The sequence below is a fragment of the Gorilla gorilla genome, chromosome 2 (assembly GCF_029281585.2).
Source record: "Gorilla gorilla gorilla isolate KB3781 chromosome 2, NHGRI_mGorGor1-v2.1_pri, whole genome shotgun sequence".
Lineage (NCBI taxonomy): Eukaryota > Metazoa > Chordata > Mammalia > Primates > Hominidae > Gorilla > Gorilla gorilla.
This window is the reverse complement of record NC_086017.1, coordinates 54,648,485-54,670,509: the sequence shown is the minus strand read 5'-3', so window position 1 is coordinate 54,670,509 and position 22,025 is coordinate 54,648,485. Positions and strand designations below refer to the sequence as shown.

Sequence of the window (22,025 nt, the reverse complement as noted above, 5' to 3'; positions counted from 1 at the left end):
CTACACAGTCCCTGTACAGGGTTCCTAATCTGCGGTGAGTAAAAAGTGTCACTTTTTAACAGGCCCAGGAACCCTATGCTCTTGGGACCTCAAGAAGAGAGGAGTTTACCCAACTCACAGGTATTTGAGGGTAAAAACCCACAGCTGGGCTCGGCTTTAGAAAGTCCTATCTGAGATTCCTTGTGGAATAGAGTTCCATCAAAGCCAATCTAAAAGTCCTCTGTAAGTATTCTTGCTGCACTTCATGCAAAGAATCAAGCCAAATATAAGACTAAAGTCTATTTTGCAAACAACTCAGTCCTACCATGGTTTGTTTTTAAGAAAACTGAGGACTGGAGACAGATAAATTATGTTTAAAAACTTATCATCATTAAATTCTAGACCCACTAGTTGTTTTCAAGTTTTTTGCCTAGTTCGTTTAAAAACTAACCCTGCTTATGCCTGTGATCCAACCAGAGATCTCCAACTACAGCCCAGAATGAACAAAGGGGGATGGGTAATGTAAAAATCTGAATCAATATTCTAGTTCTAAGCAATTATCCTGCAAATCCTGCTAGGTGGTGGGAATAAATACAGTGCCTGTCATCCAGAGGTTTCCTTTTTGGGAAAGTAAGACCAAGGGAGCTAACCAAAGCCAAGCTCCATGCACCCAAATCTTACCAAACATAACTATAGCCACCAGTTATCTGGGTGTGTCACAGGGCATCCTTTTCTTTCCCTTGGAGGAGGACCCCTTTCACAGCTTCACCTTAGCATTCGGCTTATGATAAGGAGTCCATACAACCCCTGAGACACATTTTTGGTCCCAAACTCAATTCCCAACTTCAGGTCAAAGCCCTAAGAAAAAAAAAACTGGATCTGAGGGATCCAGAAGCAGACGGTAACAGAAGTTAAAAAGCACAGCACAGGTGAGCATGACTAACTCCTGCTGATTAAGCCAAGCCTCCTGTTTCATGGATAAACATCATGCTAGTATCCACAACATAAATGAGGTCTAGAGAACTTGAAGGCTACTGACAGCAGGGGAGATAGGGCGTACGTGGGTAAGCCCTGTTAACATGGGGGAAAGCCGCTTTGACATCCATGGGTGGCACCCTTTGATGATCACCAGGTTTTGGGGATATAAGGACAGGAGAAATGAAAAGGGGCATGTCACTTTCTCCCTCCCTCACCTACCCTGGGTATTCACTAGGAAGAGAAAGGAACCAGGGACACCTGCTCCCCTCTTTCTTGATGGATTGCCATTCATCTTCAGTCTGTGGCCTTTTTGAATACATCCTGAACCCCTGGGACTCCTTTGAAAAAAACACTTTCTTTTTTCCTTTTCCCCTTGTGTCCTCTCTTCACAGATAGGTAATTGTGTCTCCTTACTACAGCACACTCCCCTTGGATCCATCCTCTAAACTGCGAAAAGTTAATTTCCCAAACCTTAAACTTGAGATTAGCTTAGGATTGGGCTTGGGGGAAGGGAACCTCAAAGACTGACAAGCCAGCAAAAGGGTAAAAATTTTTTTTAACTTTTAACAATCAGGCTTTTGGCCTCCCTCTCCCTGTGCAAACCAGTAAAAGGCCTCGGGATTTTCGAGCATGACTTCTGGCATGACTTCTGTCCTTACCCCATCCTTGTTTTGTTTTGATACATGTTTTCTAATAACTCAGTTTGTCTCTTCTCGCCTTCAGGTCATCAAACTCCAGTCGTGCAACTGGAGCCTCAGATAATGGTCCCTTTTGCCAGGAACCTTTAGATTGGCCTCTTAGGGAAATCTGACTGCCATTTTCCAAACACAGCACCCCCTGTCAGCAGGAAGCAGTTAAGATTGGTCTTTGTCCTTATCTTTATTCTAAGGGCAGTTAGATGTACTTCTTTAGAGTGGGGAATGATAGAGACAGGAGACAGCCAAACGCCTGCCAGGTCACTGAAAAATTCTGTCCCTTAACACATGCGCAGTAAGGAAAATAAATCAATGTGGAGTGGCTCAGACTAAAGGCCCACATGCACCCTGGGAGAATGGAGTGGAGCCACTGGGAATTTGCACCTCATGCAGGGGGAGAAGCCTGGCCTCTTCAGCTGGTGTATGGTGACCTGGTATTCAATCTGTGAGGTGGGAGCTTGTTGGCAGGACACAGTTTTTTTCACTGAGAGCTTCCTTTTAATAAATTCCACTCTCCTCATCTTTCGATGTGTCCGCGTGCCTGATTTTTCCTGGTCATGCAACACGAACCTGGATTTTAGCTGAGCTAAGGAGCAAAAAATCTTGCATCAATGGTTTTTTTTTTCTTTTCTTTTCTTTTTTTTTTTGAGATGGAGTCTTGCTCTGTCACCAGGCTGGACTGCAGTGCCACGATCTTGGCTCACTGCAACCTCCACCTCCCAGATTCAAGCAATTCCCCTGCCCTCAGCCTCCCAAGTAGCTGGGACTACAGGCGTGCACCACCACGCCTGGCTAATTTTTTGTATTTTAGTAGAGACGGTGTTTCACCATGTTGGCCAGGATGGTCTTGATATCCTGACCTTGTGATCTGCCCGCGTTGGCCTCCCAAAGTGCTGGGATTACACTAGTGAGCCACCATGCCTGGCCTGTTTTTAAATACTAGGTACAAATTGATGATTCACAAATTTAAACCTTCTTCCTGGACTGCTGTCCTGAGCTCCACACTCCTTTTTTTTTTTTTTTTTTTTTGAGATGGAGTCTCGCTCTGTTGCCCAGGCTGGAGTGCAGTGGCGCAATCTCGGCTCACTGCAAGCTCCACCTCCCGGGCTCATGCCATTCTCCTGCCTCAGCCTCCGGAGTAGCTGGAACTACAGGGGCCTGCCACCACGCCCGGAGAATTTTTTGTATTTTTAGTGGAGACGGGGTTTCACTTTGTTAGCCAGGATGGTCTCGATCTCCTGACCTCATGATCCACCCGCCTCGGCCTCCCAAAGTGCTGGGATTACAGGCATGGGCCACCACGCCCAGCCGAGCTCCACACTCCTACAACTTATTACCTATTTGATATCTCTAACTGGATATGCAGTGGGTAATGAATCAAATTTAATGTGTCCAAAATTGAGCTCCTGATCACCCCACCTCTAGCCCAAATGTGTTTCTACATCTCTGTTAACTCCATCTTTCCAGTTGCTTAGGCCAAAAACCATATAGTCATCCCTGACCCTGTTCTTTCTCACTCTTCATATCCAATCTCAGCAAAGCTTTGGCTCTAATTTCAAAATATACCCACAATCCAACAACTTCTTGCCAAATCCACTGCCACAGTGTAGAACCAAGCCAGCAATATCTCTTTATTGTGTTATTACAATAGTCTTTCTGCTTCTCTTTCTCCCCCACTCTCATCTTTTCTCAACCTAGCGGGCAGAATAATTCTGTTAAAAAAGAGTTCAGAGATTGACTTCTGGCATGACATTATGAGGAATTCCACTGACCCACTCCCCAGTGAAACTGGTGAAATTTAAAAAAAGAAAGTTGGCCGGGCATGGTGGCTCACACCTGTAATCCCAGTACTTTGGGAGGCCGAAGCGGGCGGATCACGAGGTCAGGAGATCGAGACCATCCTGGCTAACACGGTGAAACCCCATCTCTACTAAAGATACAAAAAATTAGCCAGGCATGGTGGCAGGCGCCTGTAGTCCCAGCTACCCAGGAGGCTGAGGTAGGAGAATGGCGTGAACCCAGGAGGCGGAGCTTGCAGTGAGCCGAGATCACGCCACTGCACTCCAGCCTGGGAGACAGAGTGAGACTCCATCTCAAAAAAAAAAAGAAAGAAAGAAAGAAAGAAAGAAAAGAAAAGAAAAGTCAAGCTTCTGGAAATGTTCCCAAAGACAAACAGCAAACCAAGAAACATCCGTTCAAGAACATTCATGAAAATTCATCAAGAAAGTTGATCCTGTGTTATTTGAAACAAGATTGCTGTCTCCCTCCCATCTCAGCAAGGCAAACACTCCACTGTAGATTGCAGCAGCCAAGAACACAGGGATCCCTCCAGCTCCTAATTGCAAGGGTTTCTTCCACAGAGTAGCAGGATGTCAGTGTATCATTGTGTCTCCAGCTAGCTACCTGATGCTGAGATAAAGTCCTAGACAACTGTGGTTGAGAGATGGGGGCTCTCCCTTCTCCCATACAGCCCTCATCTTGCAACTGCATGCTAAGAACACTGGGGCCCTGATCACCCTTGCCCCAACTCATTAGGCAGTGGTTCTGCACAAGGAAAGGAAAGTCTAGAAGGTGGGCTGCTACACTCCCCACCTTCCCCACAAAATGCTCAGCAACTACAAAGGGTATCACTCAGAGACAAGACTGCCATTATCCCCATCCCCAACTCAAGTCCCCAGGCTCAGAGATTTTGCCTAAAGGAAGAATCAGCCCATAAACAGATAACTCTTAATCTCTTCCCAAAGGAGCTGAATTTATTTGCAACAGAGCACAGAGAAGTTCAAACCTGTCTAGGTGTGGTGGCTCATGATGTAATCCCAGCACTTTGGGAGGCCGAGGCAGGTAGATCATTTGAGGTCAGGAGTTTGAGACCGGCCTGACCAACATGGTGAAACCCCGTCTCTCTACTAAAAATACAAAACAAAAATTAGCTGGGCATGGTGGCACATGCCTGTAATCTCAGCTACTTGGGAGGCTGAGGCAGGAGAATCGCTTGAACTCAGGAGGTGGAGGTTGCAGTGAGCTGAGACCACGCCACTGTGGTACAGCCTAGGTGACAGAGCGAGACTCCGTCTGGGGGAGAGGGGGTGGAGAGAAGTTCAAACCTAAGGGCACTCTCAGGAACAGTGTAGGTTTTAGTGAAAGTAATTAGGAAGACATTCAAGATACAAGCTAAATTGCAGGCCTATTCGCTTGCAGAAGACAATGGGGATATAAGACAATTAGGAGTAGCTACACTGGAGTCACAAGAAATATGAAAGAAAACCTCAGAAACTACTCCTTCAATGGAGCAAGAATTGAAGTAGTTTGTAAGACAATTTATGCCCAGGGCATTGTTAAAAAACAATAGAGCAATCAGCTAACAATTACTGGAGTTTAACAGCTGTGTGCAGTCATAGAAAGAAAGAGATCCCTACCAAAACCACTGTCATCCCAGGATAAAGGTGGGCATATCCAAAGCTGTGCTTTCCTGAGGAGCAATATCAAAGGCTTAACAGTATAGGAGGGAAATAGACTTCACTAAATTCATCCAGCCAGTTGCTAAGCAAATACACAAGCAAACAACAATAAGAAGCCCCAGAAGGTAGGCTGCCAGCTCTTCATTTCTGCAGAGATCTCTGTAACTGATCAGATGGAAAATGATTAGATGGATACTGATCTGCATTTATGTGCAACTTTCTGGTAAATCTAAAAGGAACCCAAAGTAAAATGTTTACTTGATTAAAAAAAGAAGAAAAGTTAATAAGCAAATAGCAAGAGAAAGTGAAATTTAAAACTACACAAATGTAGATAGTTCTGGCATTATTTCTAATTGAGATCTAAGGAAACATCATTGAGAAGTGCTAGGATTTGAACGAAGGCATGCTAAATCCAGATATCCTACTCTTAACCACCTCAATATGCTACCTCTTGATCAAAGGTTAAAGAGAGTATAAAAGTTTATCATGTGGCTGTCATAAAATTTTGACATTTAAAGGAAGTCTAGGCTGGGTGCAGTGGCTCACACCTGTAATCCCAACACTTTGGGAGACCAAGGTGGGTGGATCATTTGAGGTCAGGAGTTTGAGACCAGCCTGGCCAATATGGTGAAACCCTGCCTCTACTAAAAATATAAAAAGTAGCCAGGCTTGGTGGTGGTTGCCTGTAGTCCCAGCTACTCAGGAGGCTGAGGCAGGAGAATCACTTGAACAGAGATGGAGGTTGCAGTGAGCCAAGATCGCACCCCTGCACTTCAGCCTGGGTGACAGAGCAAGACTCTGTCTCAAAAAAGAAAAGAAAAAAATGAAGTCTATAGGCATTCACTGTAAAATTCTTTCAACTTTGAGGTCCTCTATGTGTCCATCTAAAAATATGTTTAAGTCTATTCTCAGTAGCTTTATTCATAACAGCCCTAACTATAATAAAAACCCAAATGTCAATCAACAGGAGAATAAACAAATCATGGTATACTCACATAATGGAACACTACAGAGCAATGAAAAAGAACTGCTGCTACATACAATGATGGACAATGATCAGATATAATGTTCAGTTGAAGAAACCAGAATAAAAAAAGAATACATACTGTACCATTTATATTAAGTTCAAGAATAGAAGCAAAACTAATCAGTGATAATAATAATCAGAGTAATGGTTGGGGATCAGGTAGTTATTGACTAGGAAGGGTCACAGGGAACTTTCTGGAGTACAGGAACAGTTCTATTTCTTGATCTGGATGGTGGTTACATGAGTGTATTTATATGTAAAAATTTGTTGAATAATATTAAGATTTGTGCCCTTAACTGCATGAAGCTATACCTCAACAAAACAGTAAGTCTTTTAAAGAGTCTTCCTGCTTTAAAACAGACCATTGGACGCTTTACTCTGCAGTCTAGATAAATACTCATCAGTCATTTGCCCAAACATGATTGGGTTCAGAAAGGGAATCTTAGGCCAGGTGCAGTGGCTCACGCCTGTAATCCTAGCACTTTGGGAGGCCAAGGCAGGTGGATTGCTTGAGTTCAGGAGTTCAAGACCAGCCTGGGCAACATGGTGAAACCCTGTCTCTACTAAAATACAAAAAATTAGCAGGGCATGGTGGTGCACGCCTGTAGTCCTGGCTACTTGGGAGGCTGAGGCATGAGTACTGCTTGAACCCAGGAGGTGGAGATTGCAGTGAGCCAAGATTGCGTCACTGCACTCCAGCCTGGGTGACAGAGCAACACTGTCTTTAAAAAAAAAAAGGGGGAATCGTATATTTCACTTTTTCATTTCTCTGATTTCACAGTCAGCAACTCATGGTGTCAATGATGTCACTAGAGATAGCCTTCATGGGGCCGGGTGTGGTGGCTCATGCCTGTAATCCCAGCACTTTGGGAGGCCAAGGTGGGCAAATCACGACGTCAGGAGATCGAGACCATCCTGGCCAACACGGTGAAACCCCGGCTCTACTAAAAATAAAAAAATTAGCTGGGCATGGTGGTGCGTGCCTGTAATCCCAGCTACTTGGGAGACTCAGGCAGGAGAATCTCTTGAACCCGGGAGGCGGAGGTTGCAGTGAGCCAACATCGCACCACTGCACTCCAGCCCGGCAACAGAGCAAGACTCTGTCTCAAAAAAAAAAAAAAAAGAGAGAGAGAGAGATAGCCTTCGGGGCACAAAGTAAAAGTTGCAAAGACCACGGCATGGGCTCTCTTCTCCCATGTGTTCCCACTTCATGCTCCAGGCCTCTGGGCTGCTGGGAATGCAAGAAGCACTTTACCTGGGAAGTCATCAACCTCAATTTTGCCAACAAACTTAAAGGAGTGGAAAAGTTCCCCATGGCATCACCACCATCATAAAGGAGAGTGCTCCCACCACTTTAGAAAGGTTCTCAAATTTGGTTTTCAGACAAGAGCCCTCAGTCACATACATATATCTCATTAAATAAGCAGATGTTTTACTTATTTAACAGGCATCAAATTTTTTGCTTGAGTCCAGACTTAGTGACTGATCCATAAAGTGGAAACAAAGAACAAACAGTATGATTGTTCAGAAAGCAGGATGAACATTTCTCTCCAATAAGGTACCATTTTGTGAGCTCATAGTCCTTGAATACTGAAAATGATGAAAGGAAAAGGAATATTTTATATGCAAAAAGGTAGCATAAGGAGGTGTTCCGATAAAGGTGTGATCGACCTAAAAGGTTAATGAAACAACAAACCCATCAAAAACAACTACAATTGACAGAAAGCTAGAAACATTAACGGCGTTGGAAAGCTCAAATGACAGAAGTTCACAAATTCTTAATCATCTAATCCAGGCCTCTCCTCATTACCATTCAGACCACTCACAAAGATCCCATTAAATCAGCTCATAATCAGGTTTACAAAAATAAGACTCCTTAAGAGATGTGGCAATGTGAGAAGTGGAGCACGTACACAGGCACAGCAAATGACTACGTTAGTGAAAACTGTAGGGTTTATCATAAGCAAAATGACAGTGCTCTCCTCCGTGAAAAAGAGAAAGAAAACGGACGGGTCTCCTTTAAGTGAAAATAGAGACTGTGAGAACATAAAGACATTGCTGACATCTGTGTTTTAACATTCCATTTATTTAAGGAAAGAGGAGAAAGAAATGTTTAGAATATAAATAAACCCTTCCCTATAGGAAGGTCAGAAATGTAGAAATACGCAGAAGCTGGTGGGAGCAAAAGCCGATCCTGAGACAAGGATATCTAGACAGGTAGCCCTGGTCGGGATGTGGGAAGAGGCCTGCGAAGAAACAGCAGAACCAAGGGAAAGAAAGGGAAGAACGTCAGGTCCACTGCTCATCCCAAGCGCCTAGAACTGCGCCAGACTCCTGGCATGCGCACAGGACACGGAAGGAAGGGATGAGCTTTTCGGCTAGCGTATTATCTTTGAGCGACAGAGCGGGATTCCCAAACGTCCCCGCCGGTGACTCAGCTCCTGCAGTTCATGCCTAGCAAGAACCTTGAGAGCGGTCCGAGGCTGCCATCTTTTCACAGCTGTATTTGGGGGCAAAAATAGGGTAACGAAGCCGGGGGCCCAGACTTACTTTTGCAGCCGGGTGCCATAGCGCCCTCACCCCTCGATCCCGAGAACAATGCAGCCGGTGCTTCCACCTCCCGACTGCACCGCGCGCGACTGAATTCCGCCCGCTCAAGATGGCCGCGAATTTGAATTTGGCGCTTGGATCGGACGTTGACGCCCGCATGGAGGCCGCCATGTTGCCCGGCCTACGCGTCGGGGGCGTGGCCCAGCGACGTCACAGCTAAGCGCCTCTGTATCGTCGCGAATCCGTCGCGGAACCTGTCTTTACCCAGAGCTACCATGAGCAAGCGGAACCAAGTATCGTACGTGCGGCCAGCCGAGCCGGCGTTTCTGGCCCGCTTCAAGGAACGGGTCGGCTATAGGGAGGGACCCACCGTAGAGACTAAGGTGAGCCTTCGCCAGTCGTGTTTCTTCGGAAGCGCAGCCAGCCCGCCACTTTCAACTTTTGCCTCTACTTGGAGGGTGGGTGCTGTCTGGTCCCTCTTTTCACCCGCGCTCGAACCCAATTCCGGTGGAACTCGGACCCCCAGGCTGGTTCTTTTCAAGCGACTACAGCCCCCTACGCCCAGGAAGCTCTGTAGTTTTCAGAGCGCTGCTGTGTTCCTGAAAATGACCTGACGTGTAAACCTCCTGGTCCTTGGTAGATGGTAAAGAAAGATCACTTTATTGTCTCTTCTTTCTCACTTGTTTACCTCAAAAGCTGTGAGTTCGCAGGGTGAGTTAGAGTTACAGCGTCGTCCCGTATTCCAGATAAGGACACAGGCCACTCGATCAAATGACCCCCGCCCCAACCAGGTCCTAGGACTCGAGTCTGGAACGTCTTCGGAGGAATGTCCTGAATCTGTTTCTATGCTTTGTTAATTAAAAATAAATAAAAATAATATAGAGAAGGTCGGGCATAGTGGCTCACGCCTGTAATCCCAGCACTTTGGGAGGCCTAGGTGGGCGGATCACCTGAGGTCAGGAGTTCGAGACCAGCAGAGCCAATAGCCAATATGGTGAAACCCCCGTCTCTGCTAAAAATACAAAAATTAGCCGGGCATGGTGGCACATGCCTGTAGTCCCAGCTACTCCGGAGGCTGAGACAGAATCGCTCGAACCCGGTAGGTGGACGTTGCAGTGAGTTGAGATGGCGCAGCTGCACTCCAGCCTGGGCAACAGAGCGAGACTCCGTCTCAAAAAAAAAAAAAAAAAAAGCCGGGCCCGGTGGCTCACGCCTGTAATCCCAGCGCTCTGGGAGGCTGAGGCAGCAGATCACGAGGTCAGGAGATCGAGACCATCCTGGCTAACACGGTGAAACCGCGTCTCTACTAAAAATACAAAAAACTAGCCGGGCGTGGTGGCGGGCGCCTGTAGTCCCAGCTACTCGGGAGGCTGAGGCAGAAGAATGGTGTGAACCCAGGAGGAGGAGCTTGCAGTGAGCCGAGATCACGCCACTGCACTCCAGACTGGGCGACAGAGCGAGACTCGTCTCAAAAAAAAAAAAAAAAAAGAAGAGTAGGCAGAAGCCGTAAATATCCTGGGTGTAAATAGAAGAAGAGGAGCTTCAGGAAAGAGCCACACCTGACTATTGTTGTCTAGGGCCGGAGGGATCAGTATTGAACACATGAATGACAAGAAAGCAAAACAGCTACATTGCTGATACAGAGAAAGTTTTAGTGGTCTGGATAGAAGAGCAAACCAGCCACAACATTCCCTTTAACCAAAGCCTAATCTAGAGCAAGGCCCTAACTCTTAAATCCTGTGAAGTCTGAGACATGTGAGAAAGCTGCAGAAGAAAAGTGTGAAGCTAACAGAGGTTGGTTCATGAGGTTTAAGGAAAGAAGCCATCTCCATAACATAAAAGTATGAGATGAAGAAGCAAATTATTCAGATCTAGCTAAGATAGTTGAGGAAGGTGGCTACACTAAACAGGTTTTCAATGTAGATGAAACACCCTTCTATTGGAAGAAGATGCCATCTAGGACTTTTTTTTTTTTTTTTTTTTGAGACAGGGTCTCACTCTCACCCAGGCTAGAGTGCAGTGGTGCAATCACAGCTCACTGCAGCCTTGACCTCCTGGGCTCAAGTGATCCTCCTGCCTCAGCCTCTCAAGCAGCTGGGACTACAGGCATGCATTACCGCACCTGGCTAATTTTTGTATTTTTTTGTAGAGACAGGATTCCACTGTGTTGCCAAGGCTGGTCTCAAACTCCTGGACTCAAGCAATCCTCCCACTTTAGCCTCTCAAAGCCTCTCAAAAACCACTATGCCTGGGCCATTTAGGACTTTCATAGCTAGAGAGAAGTCAGTGCCTGGCTTCATATTTTCAAAGGACAGGCTAACTCTCTCATTAGGAGCTAATGCAGCTGGTGACTTTTAAGTTGAAGCTAATATTTACCATTCCAAAAATCCTAGGGTCCGTAAGAATTATGCTAAATCTACTCTGCCTGTGCTCTAGAAATGGAAAAACAAAACCTTGATGACAGCACATCTCTTTATAATATGGTTTACTGAATTATTTTTAGCCCACTGTTGAGACCTACTGCTCAGAAAAAAAAGATTCTTTCAATATATTATTGCTCATGGACAATACACTTGGTCACCCAAGAACTCTGATGGAGATCTACAAGGAGATTAATGTGGGGTTTTCATGCCTGCTAACACAACATCCATTCTGCAGCCCATGGATCAAGGAGTAATTTCTATTTTCAGTCTTATTATTTAAGAAATAACAGCCAGGCGCAGTGGCTCACACTTGTAATCCCAGCACTTTGGGAAGTCAAGGCAGGTGGATTGCTTGAGCCCAGGAGTTCAAGACCAGCCTGGCCAACATGGTGAGACCCCATCTCTACAAAAAATACAAAATTTAGCCCAGTGTGGTGGCATGCACCTGTGGTCCCAGCTACTTGGGAGGCTGAGGTGGGAGGATCCCCTGACCCCAGGTAGGTTGAGGCTGCAGTCAGCCGTGATTGCACCACTGCACTCGAGCCTGGGTAACAGAGCCAGACCCTGTCTCAAAAAAAAAAAAAAAAAAAAGTCAAAACCATTTGTAAGGCTACAGCTGCCATGGATAGTGATTCCTCTGATGCATCTGGATATTGTAAATTGAAAACTTTATGGAAAGGCTTCACCATTCTAAACACGTTAAGAACATCCATGATTCATGGGAAGAGGGCAAAATATCAACATTAACAGGAATTTGGAAGAGGTTGATTCCAACCTTCACGGATGACTTCGAAAGATTCAGGCCTTCAGTGGAGGAAGTAATTGCAGGTGTGGTAGAACAAGCAAAAGAACTAGAATTAGAAGTAGAGCCTGAAAATGTGACTAAGTTGTTGCAGTCTCATAAAAATTGAACAGATGAGTTGCTTCTTATTGATGAGCAAAAAAAGTGGTTTATTGAGATGGAATCTACTTCTGGTGAAGATGCTGTGAACATTGTTGAAATGTCAATAAAGGATTTAGAATAAACTTACTTGGTAAAGCAGCAGCAGGTTTAAGAGGACTGATTCCAATTTTGAAAGGAGTTCAGCTGTGGGTAAAATGCTATGAAACAGCATTGCAGCATCACAAAAGAGAAATCTTTTGTGAAAGGAAGACTCAATACAGCAAACTTCATCGCCTTATTTTTAAAAATTGCCACAGCCACCCCGCCTTTCAGCAACCACCACCCTCATCAGTCAACATCCATCAGCATCAAGGGCAGACCCTTCACTGGCAAAAAGATTAGGACTCACTGAAGGCTCAGATGATTTTTAACATTTTTAGCAATAAAGTATTTTTAAATTAAGGTAGGTACATCTTCCAAACTCCTGTTAATGTTGATATTTTGCCTCCTCCCATGAATCGTGTATGTTCTTAATGGGATCTAGATTTTTTTAGACATAATGATATTGCATACTTAATACTAACTGTAGTTAGTGTATAGTGTGAACATAACTTTTATGTGAACTGGGAAACCAGAAAATTTGTGTGACAATTTATTTTGATACTTGCTTTGTTGTGGTGGTCTGGAACCAAATCTGCGGTATCTTCAAGGTATGCCAGTAGAATGAGTATGTGCTAACCCCATGCACTGTCCCAGGCTCTGAAAGGACGAAGAGATGGATCTCCAAAATGCCATGTTCTTTAATACTTCCTGCCCTATTTTCACAAGTTACCATCTCTCCGAAACCCTTCAAAGCTCTCCAAACAGTTACTCTTTCTGTTTTTCTCTTTACCTTATCCATATCTTATCTATAACATTCATTTTATATTGCAACTACTTGCTTTCCTGTTTATCTTCACCACTAGATTGAACTCTTTAAGTTAGTATCTTAATCCTTCCGTATTTTCCCAGCACCTAGCACAGTGCCTGGCACTAAGTAGTGGGTAACAGTTGTATTTGTTGGTGACTGTGCTTGTTATCAGGTTAGACTTCATGGAGGAGGGATATTTAGATAGACTCTCGAGCATGGTTAGGTCAGCAGGTAGAGATGAAGAGAATGGCATGGGTAAAGGTGTAGAGATTTGAGAGTCATGGACTGTATGTAGAAGTGTTAGAGGGGCTAGTGGAGGTGAGGCCATGTGGACTATTTAGTAAGCAACAGGGAGCCATTTTTTTCTTAGAGGTAACACAGGGAATGACTGATCCCCATGACTAAAAATAGGGATGATGACAAAGAGGATAAGGTTTGAGAAAAGGGACATAGATTCAGCGATGAGGAGAAGATGAGACCCAGCTTTACCTTGCTTGAGGTCCTGGTGATGACCCTGTATGCACAGTTGACAGCTTGAAAGTTACAGCTTGGAATGCTATCTTAAGAGAACTTCGGGAATCCTTTCCAAGTAATATCAGTGATTTTCGCTTATTTATGTACTCAAGGGAATTTCCCTTAGAGAAGTACACCATGTTTCAGTGTGAGAACCACTTCATTTTTAATCAGTTTGGCAATATACAGTATTCCCCCATTATGTTCCAAGACCCCCAGTGGATAATACTAAATTCTATATATACTATGTTTTTTCCCATACATATATACCTATGATGAAGTTTACTATATAAATTAGGAATATCAGCAGATTAGTAACTAATAATAGAACAATCATAACAATATACTCTAGTAAAAGTTGTGTGAATTTGCTTGTTTGCTTGCTGTCTCTAAATATTTTATTGTACTGTACTCACCCTTCTTTCATACTACAGTTGACCACAGGTAACTGAAATTGTGGAACATGAAATTGAGGATAAGGAGGGGACTACTGCAGTCAGGATTTTAGTCATCTATTAACAAAAAGAAATGAGTTTCATGGGAAATCATTCCGTAATTAAGCTAAATCATCCTATTCACTTTCATTTTTTTTGAGGCGGAGTCTTTCTCTGTTGCTTAGGCTGAAATGCAGTGACTCGATCTCAGCTCACTGCAACCTCCACCTTTTGGGTTCAAGCAATTCTCCTGCCTCAGCCTCCCAAGTAGGTGGGATTACAGGTGCCCACCACCACGCCGAGGTAATTTCTGTATTTTTAGTAGAGACGGGGGGTTTCACCATGTTTGCCAGGCTAGTCTTGAACTGCTGACCTCAAGTGATCTGCCTGCCTAGGCCTCCCAGAGTGCTGGGATTACAGGCGTGAGCCACTGCGCCTGGCCCTATTCACTTTCTTGAGAGTTAATTCAGAAATGTCTCTGAACAGTCATCAGTGGCTACTGCCAATGTCCTTAGACTATTTCTCTTGTTTTCCAGGCAGTCACATTTAAAAAGAAAAAAAAAGAAGAGAGTCAGAATTAATTATTCTCAATTTAACAAACAAAAGGAATGATTTTATTTCACTTTCCCATATTTTTGGCTAAAAATACTTATTACCTATTTGTGGTCATTTATTGGAGACTTTCAGAGAAAAATTGGCAGGAACTGATGAATAATCAGTGAACTAACATAGATACCATTAAAGAGAATGTACTTGTCCAGTGATAGAGCAGACTTGAGAACTTGAGTTATAGTCAAAATGGCACAAGCAACTTGCCAGGGCTTCATGTAGTTCATCATTTTCCATTCTGTTGGTCATTCATGAGTAGATCAACAAATATTTCTGGAAGTCCCTGCTGTTTTCCAGGCTCTGTGCCTCTCCAGAAGGCACTTGCCCAGTGGAAACCAGCAGAAAAACATTGGTACCACAGTGCAATACATGCTACCTATGAGCTATGCACAGTGTAAGAAACAAGAGAAGGTGAGATTTAGGTAAGCACTTCTAGAGGCTCTAAATCTGGAAGGCAGCTTGAGTAGGAGTTGGTCAGGGGCTGTGGGGCTTAATAAGCCGTAGGAATTTGTTCAGAGACAGGGGAAGCAAAGGAGCTAATATATTTATAAATCTCCAAGTACTCAAACCTTGCCATGCCAGAGTCTAGATGCCATGAGAGAGTGGTACAGGATAAAGCTGTGGTTATGGGCTGAGGCTAATTCTTGCAGGGCTCTGTCGCCTTGTTTGGGAGACCAGGAAGTCTCTATGAGAAGTGGAGTAATGAGTGATTGTGTTTGAATAACATATGAAAACATATTTTGGTATGCATACCTTTCAACCCAACAGTTCCACCTCTAGTGAACTGTTAACATTAAAAGTTCTTGCATATAAGTTCCCAAAAGTGAGCAAAAATAGGTGCATGAGGTTTTTTCATAGTAGAAAAAAATCTAGAAACGAGCAAAATTTGTATTTACAAGATGCTGGTCAAATAAATCTTGAGGTGACCATATATGTAATTAAATGCAAGCCAGTGATTTTTTAAAAATCAGATAATTCTATATCTTAAAGTACTGTACAAAGATATTTTTTGAGTTAAGTTGTGGGAGTGGGGCTCTTACGGTGTCTCACATTTCAAAAATCTGAAATATTACCATCTGTTACACATATGTTACACATATACAGGGAGTACATGGTTTCTGTTATGTTATTCTCTGTACTTTATGTTTGAGAAATTTCATAAATAGGGAAAAAGCAAGTCACAGGAATAAGTACAGTGTTGTTGGTATACAAAAAGTTTTATGTACCTACATAGTTGTATAGACGTGGAAAATAACTGATAGAATATCCACCAAACTGAAGCTATTAGGAGGGGGAAAAGATGAGCAGAGGTGAGAGAGAGAGTACGTTTTACTTGCTGCTTTCTGTACTTTGATGGTGTTTATTTCTTGTCTAACTCAGAGAAGAGACAGGCAAAAAGTGCTGATGAGGAGCAAACAACTGACATGGCACAGTGCTGCCCTGAGTAGGCTAGGAGTGACAGCAGTACCCAAAGCAGAGGGTCCCTCACACTAGTAACTACAAGCTGGGTCCTGCTGAGATGGAAATGAATCCCACCGGACAGGCACTCCAGGGTGAATGGCAGTTAAACCTGTTCCCTTGTGTGGCAAGCTAAGTCTCTTTGGAGTTACCTTAAAATTCATTGCCCTTATTTACTCAATAAAGATACCCTTCTCATAAATAATTACAGTTTCTCTTAGAGGCAGTGGTTCTGTTTGTCTCAAGATCAGTGATCTACACATTGTATTTGTGTTTTTCCCTAGAGAATTCAGCCTCAGCCCCCAGATGAAGATGGGGATCACAGTGACAAAGAAGATGAACAGCCTCAAGTGGTGGTTTTAAAAAAGGGAGACCTGTCAGTTGAAGAAGTCATGAAAATTAAAGCAGAAATAAAGGCTGCCAAAGCAGGTAGGTCTAAAAGTAATCTGGTTTTTCTAACAATGTAAGGAGCCCAGGGTATGAAATTGTTTATTTTATTTAGTAGTGTGGTGTGTTTCAAGGTGGCAGTTCCAGGTTCAAGCCTTAGCTTTGACACTTACCGGATGTGTAACCTTGAGCAAGTTATTACACCTCTCAGCCTCGATTTCCTCATCAGTAAAATGGAAATAATTGTACCTGTTGGGTTGTTACCAGGATTAAGTGTGAATTTAAGTAAAAGCATCCTATTTTTTTTTTTAAATAGATGGTTAGACTTATAAACCAGTCAAAAAAGGTGTATTTCATTACTGCCTGAAGTTTGGTATGATATGTAGTAAATTTTTCATTATTTCTGAACATTTACTACATTGCTTTAGGGGAAAATGCTGTAGTTCCAAACAATCACTTTTCAAAATACTTAAAAATACAACCTGATTGTAATTGGGAACTGACAATATTATAGAATACTTTAGCATGTGAGTTTTTATTAAGTAACTGCATGCCTTGAGGGCAATATAGCTAGAAACAATGGAGAAGACCAGACTGAATCAGATTCAGGGATATCCTTAAATACAATATGAGATTTTCTTATTATTTGCTTCTAAGGTAAAGGCAAAATAATGAGGAGAAGAAAGTTCTTAAAAATTCTGTTTTTGCTCAGATGAAGAACCAACTCCAGCCGATGGAAGAATCATATATCGAAAACCAGTCAAGCATCCCTCAGATGAAAAATATTCAGGTTTAACAGCAAGCTCAAAAAAGAAGAAGCCAAATGAAGATGAAGTAAATCAGGACTCGGTCAAAAAGAACTCACAAAAACAAATTAAAAATAGTAGCCTCCTTTCTTTTGACAACGAAGATGAAAATGAGTAAGTGTAAATATTTTGAATTTAGCCTACTTTGAAAGTATATGGAGTGTTTTTTAAAATTACATTTTTTCCTATTATAAAGATACTACAAGTTCTTTATAGAAAGTTTAGGAAATAGAGAAAAAAATTTAATAAACTACATCTATTCATCAATACCCCTCTGACTTAAAATGCCAACTCTATAGAAATTAGCTAGTATTAACATTTTGTTATTTCCCTTGTGTGGTTGTATATAGATGTAAATTATATTTTTAAGCAAAATACATTTTTTTGGTGTGTAAACGAAATTTTATAAATACAACTGTATTGCAAATGTTCTTTGTCCTGCTTCTCACTTGACATTGCATTATGAGTATTCTTCCAGGTCAGTAAATTTCAAAAACCTGACATTAATAGCTACAGATAATTTCATAAACATCTCATTGTATCTTTTTCATTAGCAATAGCTCCACTTTGGGTGGGGGAGATGATAATGTGCCTTGTTAAAAATACCTCCCCAACTCCTGCTAAGGGTGGCCATGAGACTCAGCTCTGGCAAGTTAAGAAATACAGGTGGAATTCTGCTTGATAAAGCTGCTGGGTTTTTTGTTACAAAAGGACAGACTTGGCAAGCATGAGCCTTTGCTCTTATCTTTTCATCCTACTTGGAGTGCAGAGATAAAACCTGAGTACCAGAGCCATTTTTAGGCATAAGGAAGGCAGCCATGTGCTTTGGGTCATGTTAGTAAAAAGACTCAGAGCTTTGCTCCTTGCTGACATGCCTGGAGGAGCTGCTACACCAGCTTGGATTGCTGACCTCTGACTTCTTGGTAGTGAGAAGAATAAACACTGTGCTTAATTAGGCCTCGGTCAGGTTTCTCTTATATGCAGCCAAATGCAGTCCTAAGTAATACAATAAATAACTGGTCAAACTGTTACTGGTGGAGGGTGTCCAGGTTCTTGGCATTTTGGACAAATAATTGAGCAAAACGCACAAAGCAATGAATATCCTCTAGAGGTTTGCCATTGGTTACTTGGCGTACACCCTGTGTAAATGAAGTAGTGGCCCGTGACCTGTCTGATTGGTGCAGAAAGTGACCAATCAGAGGCTGAAGTGAAGTTACAAAGTTATACTCCTGTGTAAATGAGGACTTGGCCTATGACCAGTCCGACTGGTTGCAGGAGGGGACCAATCAGAGGCACTTTCATTTTTCATCTGCAATGCAGAAAAGGCAAGGGGATTGCAAAGGGAGTAGCCTCTGATCCTTTTGTTACTTAGGTATGGAGAGGTGGGGTTTTCCTTTTGATTCAGTTCTAGGAAGTCAATGTGAATCAGCCTTAGGTTCCCTGTCTCCAGACCCTATTCTCCTGCCTCATTTTCCCCCTGAGAGACGTGATCCTCGTAAATCTTTATGGGAGGCTGAGAGACTGAGGGTCTTTCTTCTGTAACTGCTTCATGCTAACTTGGGACACAGTCCCTACCTATTGGAGATCACGTAACTCTCACCCTGCTTTGTCTAGGGGAGACAGGGTAGCTTCTTGATGGCCAGTGGTGTCTTCACCTGAAACTGGCTAGAAATCTTGTCACATGATCATCTAACTTGGTGGTCTCTAGGCAAAAGGAAATGGATTTGGTTAAAAGATTTAACAAATATGGTCCAAAAACCAAGGCAAATATAATCATTAATAATGGGCTGGCCAAGGGAGGGAGCCATGAAACCCAACTTAGTGCCCTTTAGGTGCCCCAGCTGTTGTCATATTTTAGAGGCCCAGTCCGCTAGTTTTCAGGTGGTGTCCCTTACTAATCCTGATTGGTTGACATCAAAACAGCATTCTTCTTCTAGGAAAATACATAAGCCACCTGTTTCAGCAGTTAGGAGATCTAGTCCCCTTCGATTTTGCAAAGCGACCACTGCCAAGGAGCCTATCTGAATTTGTAAGGTGACAACACTTTGAGCAATGTTATCCAGGCTTTCCATAAAATCCTTGGACAAGCGTTGGTAATAGGATAGGGAAGTTGCAATCCCGCTAACTCCCATTCCTACCCCTGCTGTTATTCCTAGCCGTTGTGTCTGGTGGTTGCAGTTAAAGGTATAATGAGGGATTGGTTGTTGGGAGCTATATTAATTTAGGGACATACAATATTTCTGTCTCCAGTCTACCACTTCCACCAAAGACAAATCACAGCAGAACCGACCTAACTTCAAAATAAACTTCAGTCCCGTATACTGGGCCTGATTACCCACACAAAGTGCAACAAGAATCATTGTCCATATAGACTCTCCTAGATTGGCTTTGCTAGAACATTTCACAAGGCCATTTCAGTCAAAGTCCTGAGAAAGTAACCAGTTTCAATTGTGCCCTATTACAAAAGAAAACGTGGTTATTAACTTTATACAGACAAATGCCATGAATTAAGAATATTCATAAACAGTTTACAAATTCTGGAGAAATTAGAATACTCAATACACTTAAAGTGTATTTCAAGGCTATAAATAGCTCAAAATAAAAAGATTATTCAGACTCTGAAAAAACAAAAAGAAGTAGCAATATTTCAAACAACAAAAACCATACAAATTATTTCAGTCTTCCATTAGTTCATTTCAGTCCATGTAATCAACTCCTGCTCTACTTCATATTCATCTTTATGAACACATCAGCCTTTCAATTAGTGCCTTGGAAGTTTTCTGTCTAATCCAATGGCACACTCTCCAAAGTTACCAGAAACCTGAATTCAAGAGTTCTTTTCATGAACTCCAAAGAAGTAAGCCTTGGACTGTAGCTGATTATAAGTCACTTTTTTTTTGAGAAGGATCAAAGCAAAACATCAGTTACGGATGACAAAAGTCTTAAGACAGCCATAAAGACACAGTTGACAAATGTGGCTATTTCTGTGGCTTACAACAATTTAACATAATCATTACAACATATATTAAGACATATCAGAATTTTAGAACTCTCATACAATCCTGGAACACATATTAAGAACAAATCTCTATCAGTATAACCCAAAGGGAGCTAAACACCACCTCACACTTGACAATGTTTCCTGTATAATTCAAACATTACAAATAAGCCTAATATGTCACTCTTGAACTTCAGGAAGCCTAATATCCAAAAAGTTAGTTTAAGGTCAAAAGTTTTTGAATTAACTTTTTTCCATTAGTATGGTCATATCTTTCTTACTAATTTGTAAGTTATGTAATTTATCAATTTTTTGTTGTTGTTCTGTTTCCCAACCTCTATGTCAGATAAAGAATCACCCAGGCCAGACACAATGGCTCATGCTTGTAATCCCAACACTTTGGGAAGCCAAGGTGGGAGAATTGCTTGAAGCCAGGAATCTGAGCCCAGCCTGGGTGACAAAGCAATACCCCTATCTCTACAAAAAATAAAAAATAGCCAGGTGTAGCGACACACACCTGTAGTCCCAGCTGCTCAGGAGGCTAAGCAGGAGGACGGCTTGGGCCCAGGAGTTCAACGCTGCAGTGAGCTATGATTGCACCACTGCACTCCAGCCTGGGCAACAGAGTAAGAACTGTCTCTAAAAAAAAAATAAAAAATAGAAATAAATTTTAAAAAAAGAATTACCCATATTCTCTCTGTTTTTGTTTATTCACATTAACCTTTATTCTATCTGGAATTTATTTGAGTATACTTTTTTCTCAAATAATCAATTGTCCTAGAACCATGTGTTTCTCATTTATTTGAAAGGCCATCTAGTGAGAGATTTCTCCAAATGTTGGGGTAGGGAAGGGAGGGGAAGCACTTTAAAGTCTGAGCCTTTACAGGTGATTCCTCAAGACCCTGCTTAATCCTAACAATTTTCCTCATTAGTAAAAGTCAGCCCAAACTGGGGGCTTGTTAAGATCCTTACCAGCCACATCCATCTGAAATTATGAATTTCCAAGTATCTTACAAATTTGGTGCCACATTATCTTTTTTAAGTTTGTTCTGTTTTGTTTTTTTGAGACAGAGTCTCGCTCTGTCGCCCAGGCTGGAGTGCAGTGGCGCGATCTCGGCTCACTGCAAGCTCCGCCTCCTGGGTTCACGCCATTCTCCTGCCTCAGCCTCCCAAGTATCTGGGACTACAGTCGCCCGCCACCACGCCTGGCTAATTTTTTTGTATTTTTAGTAGAGACGGGGTTTCACTTTGTTAGCCAGGATGGTCTCAATCTCCTGACCTCATGATCCACCTGCCTCAGCCTCCCAAAGTGCTGGGATTACAGGCAGGAGCCACCGCGCCTGGGCCTTTTTTTAAGTTTTAAGTACCTATAAAGAACACTGAAAGGTGATGTATGTGGATGAGCTAGGAAGACCTGAAATAGGCTCTCTCTAAATTACTCAAATTAATCCTGAAGCCATTCTGCAATACTGTCTTTAATGTATACTCACTTGTTATAGAAGCCAGGGTTTTTTCCCCTAATTTGTACCATTGCTATATGTGTTATTGTACCAAACTACACTGTTTTAATTGCTGTAAATTTTAATATGTCTTAGTATCTGGGTGTGGGAATCTTGAAAGCACGGAGTCTGTGTTATTCACCACTGTATTCTCAATATCAGAAGAGTATCTGGCCTAAGTGCACAATAAACATAGTTAAAATGAATGAGAGTGTTGTCTGTAATTTTCTTTTTATAGATGAGTAGGTCTCATGTGTAGACCCTGTACCATCAGCATCAGAACCCCTTAGAAACCTAAAAATTAAAATCTTGGTCCTTGCCTGCTGAATCAGAAACTGTATGTAAGGCCCAGTAATCACTGTAACATGCCAGCCAGGTGGTTCTGATATTCACTCACGTTTGAGAACCACTGATAAAG

General features: G+C 42.6%; 2 protein-coding genes across 9 annotated transcripts in view; one reads left to right on the top strand and one right to left on the bottom strand.

Moving 5' to 3' along the window:
- The window catches only part of KIF15 (kinesin family member 15), a 110,753-nt gene extending 101,885 nt beyond the window's left edge, over nt 1-8,868 (bottom strand). For 6 of the 7 annotated variants that reach the window (XR_008678647.2, XR_008678646.2, XR_008678648.2 and 3 more), the window contains exon 1: nt 8,688-8,778. Coding sequence is in view for 1 of the 7 variants with exons in the window: in XM_031009113.3 (XP_030864973.2) it covers nt 8,688-8,706 (19 nt within the window). In the remaining 6 variants the exon portion in view is untranslated. Of the gene's footprint in view, nt 1-8,687 lie in introns of all 7 variants that reach the window. The other variant, XM_031009113.3, reaches the window with a different exon arrangement.
- Nucleotides 8,837-21,813, top strand: KIAA1143 (KIAA1143 ortholog). 2 transcript variants are annotated; one of them, XR_010132806.1, is made up of 4 exons: nt 8,837-9,070; nt 16,202-16,346; nt 17,017-20,630; nt 21,274-21,813. XR_010132806.1 is itself a non-coding variant. In XM_004033976.4 (3 exons), exons 1-3 carry the CDS (start codon nt 8,963-8,965, stop codon nt 17,226-17,228), a joined length of 465 nt encoding a protein of 154 aa, XP_004034024.1. In that variant the 5' UTR covers nt 8,837-8,962; the 3' UTR covers nt 17,229-21,813. The 2 variants fall into 2 exon arrangements, 1 of the variants encoding a protein (XP_004034024.1); XM_004033976.4 differs by having other exon boundaries at nt 17,017-21,813.
- Nucleotides 21,814-22,025: the final 212 nt, after the last annotated feature.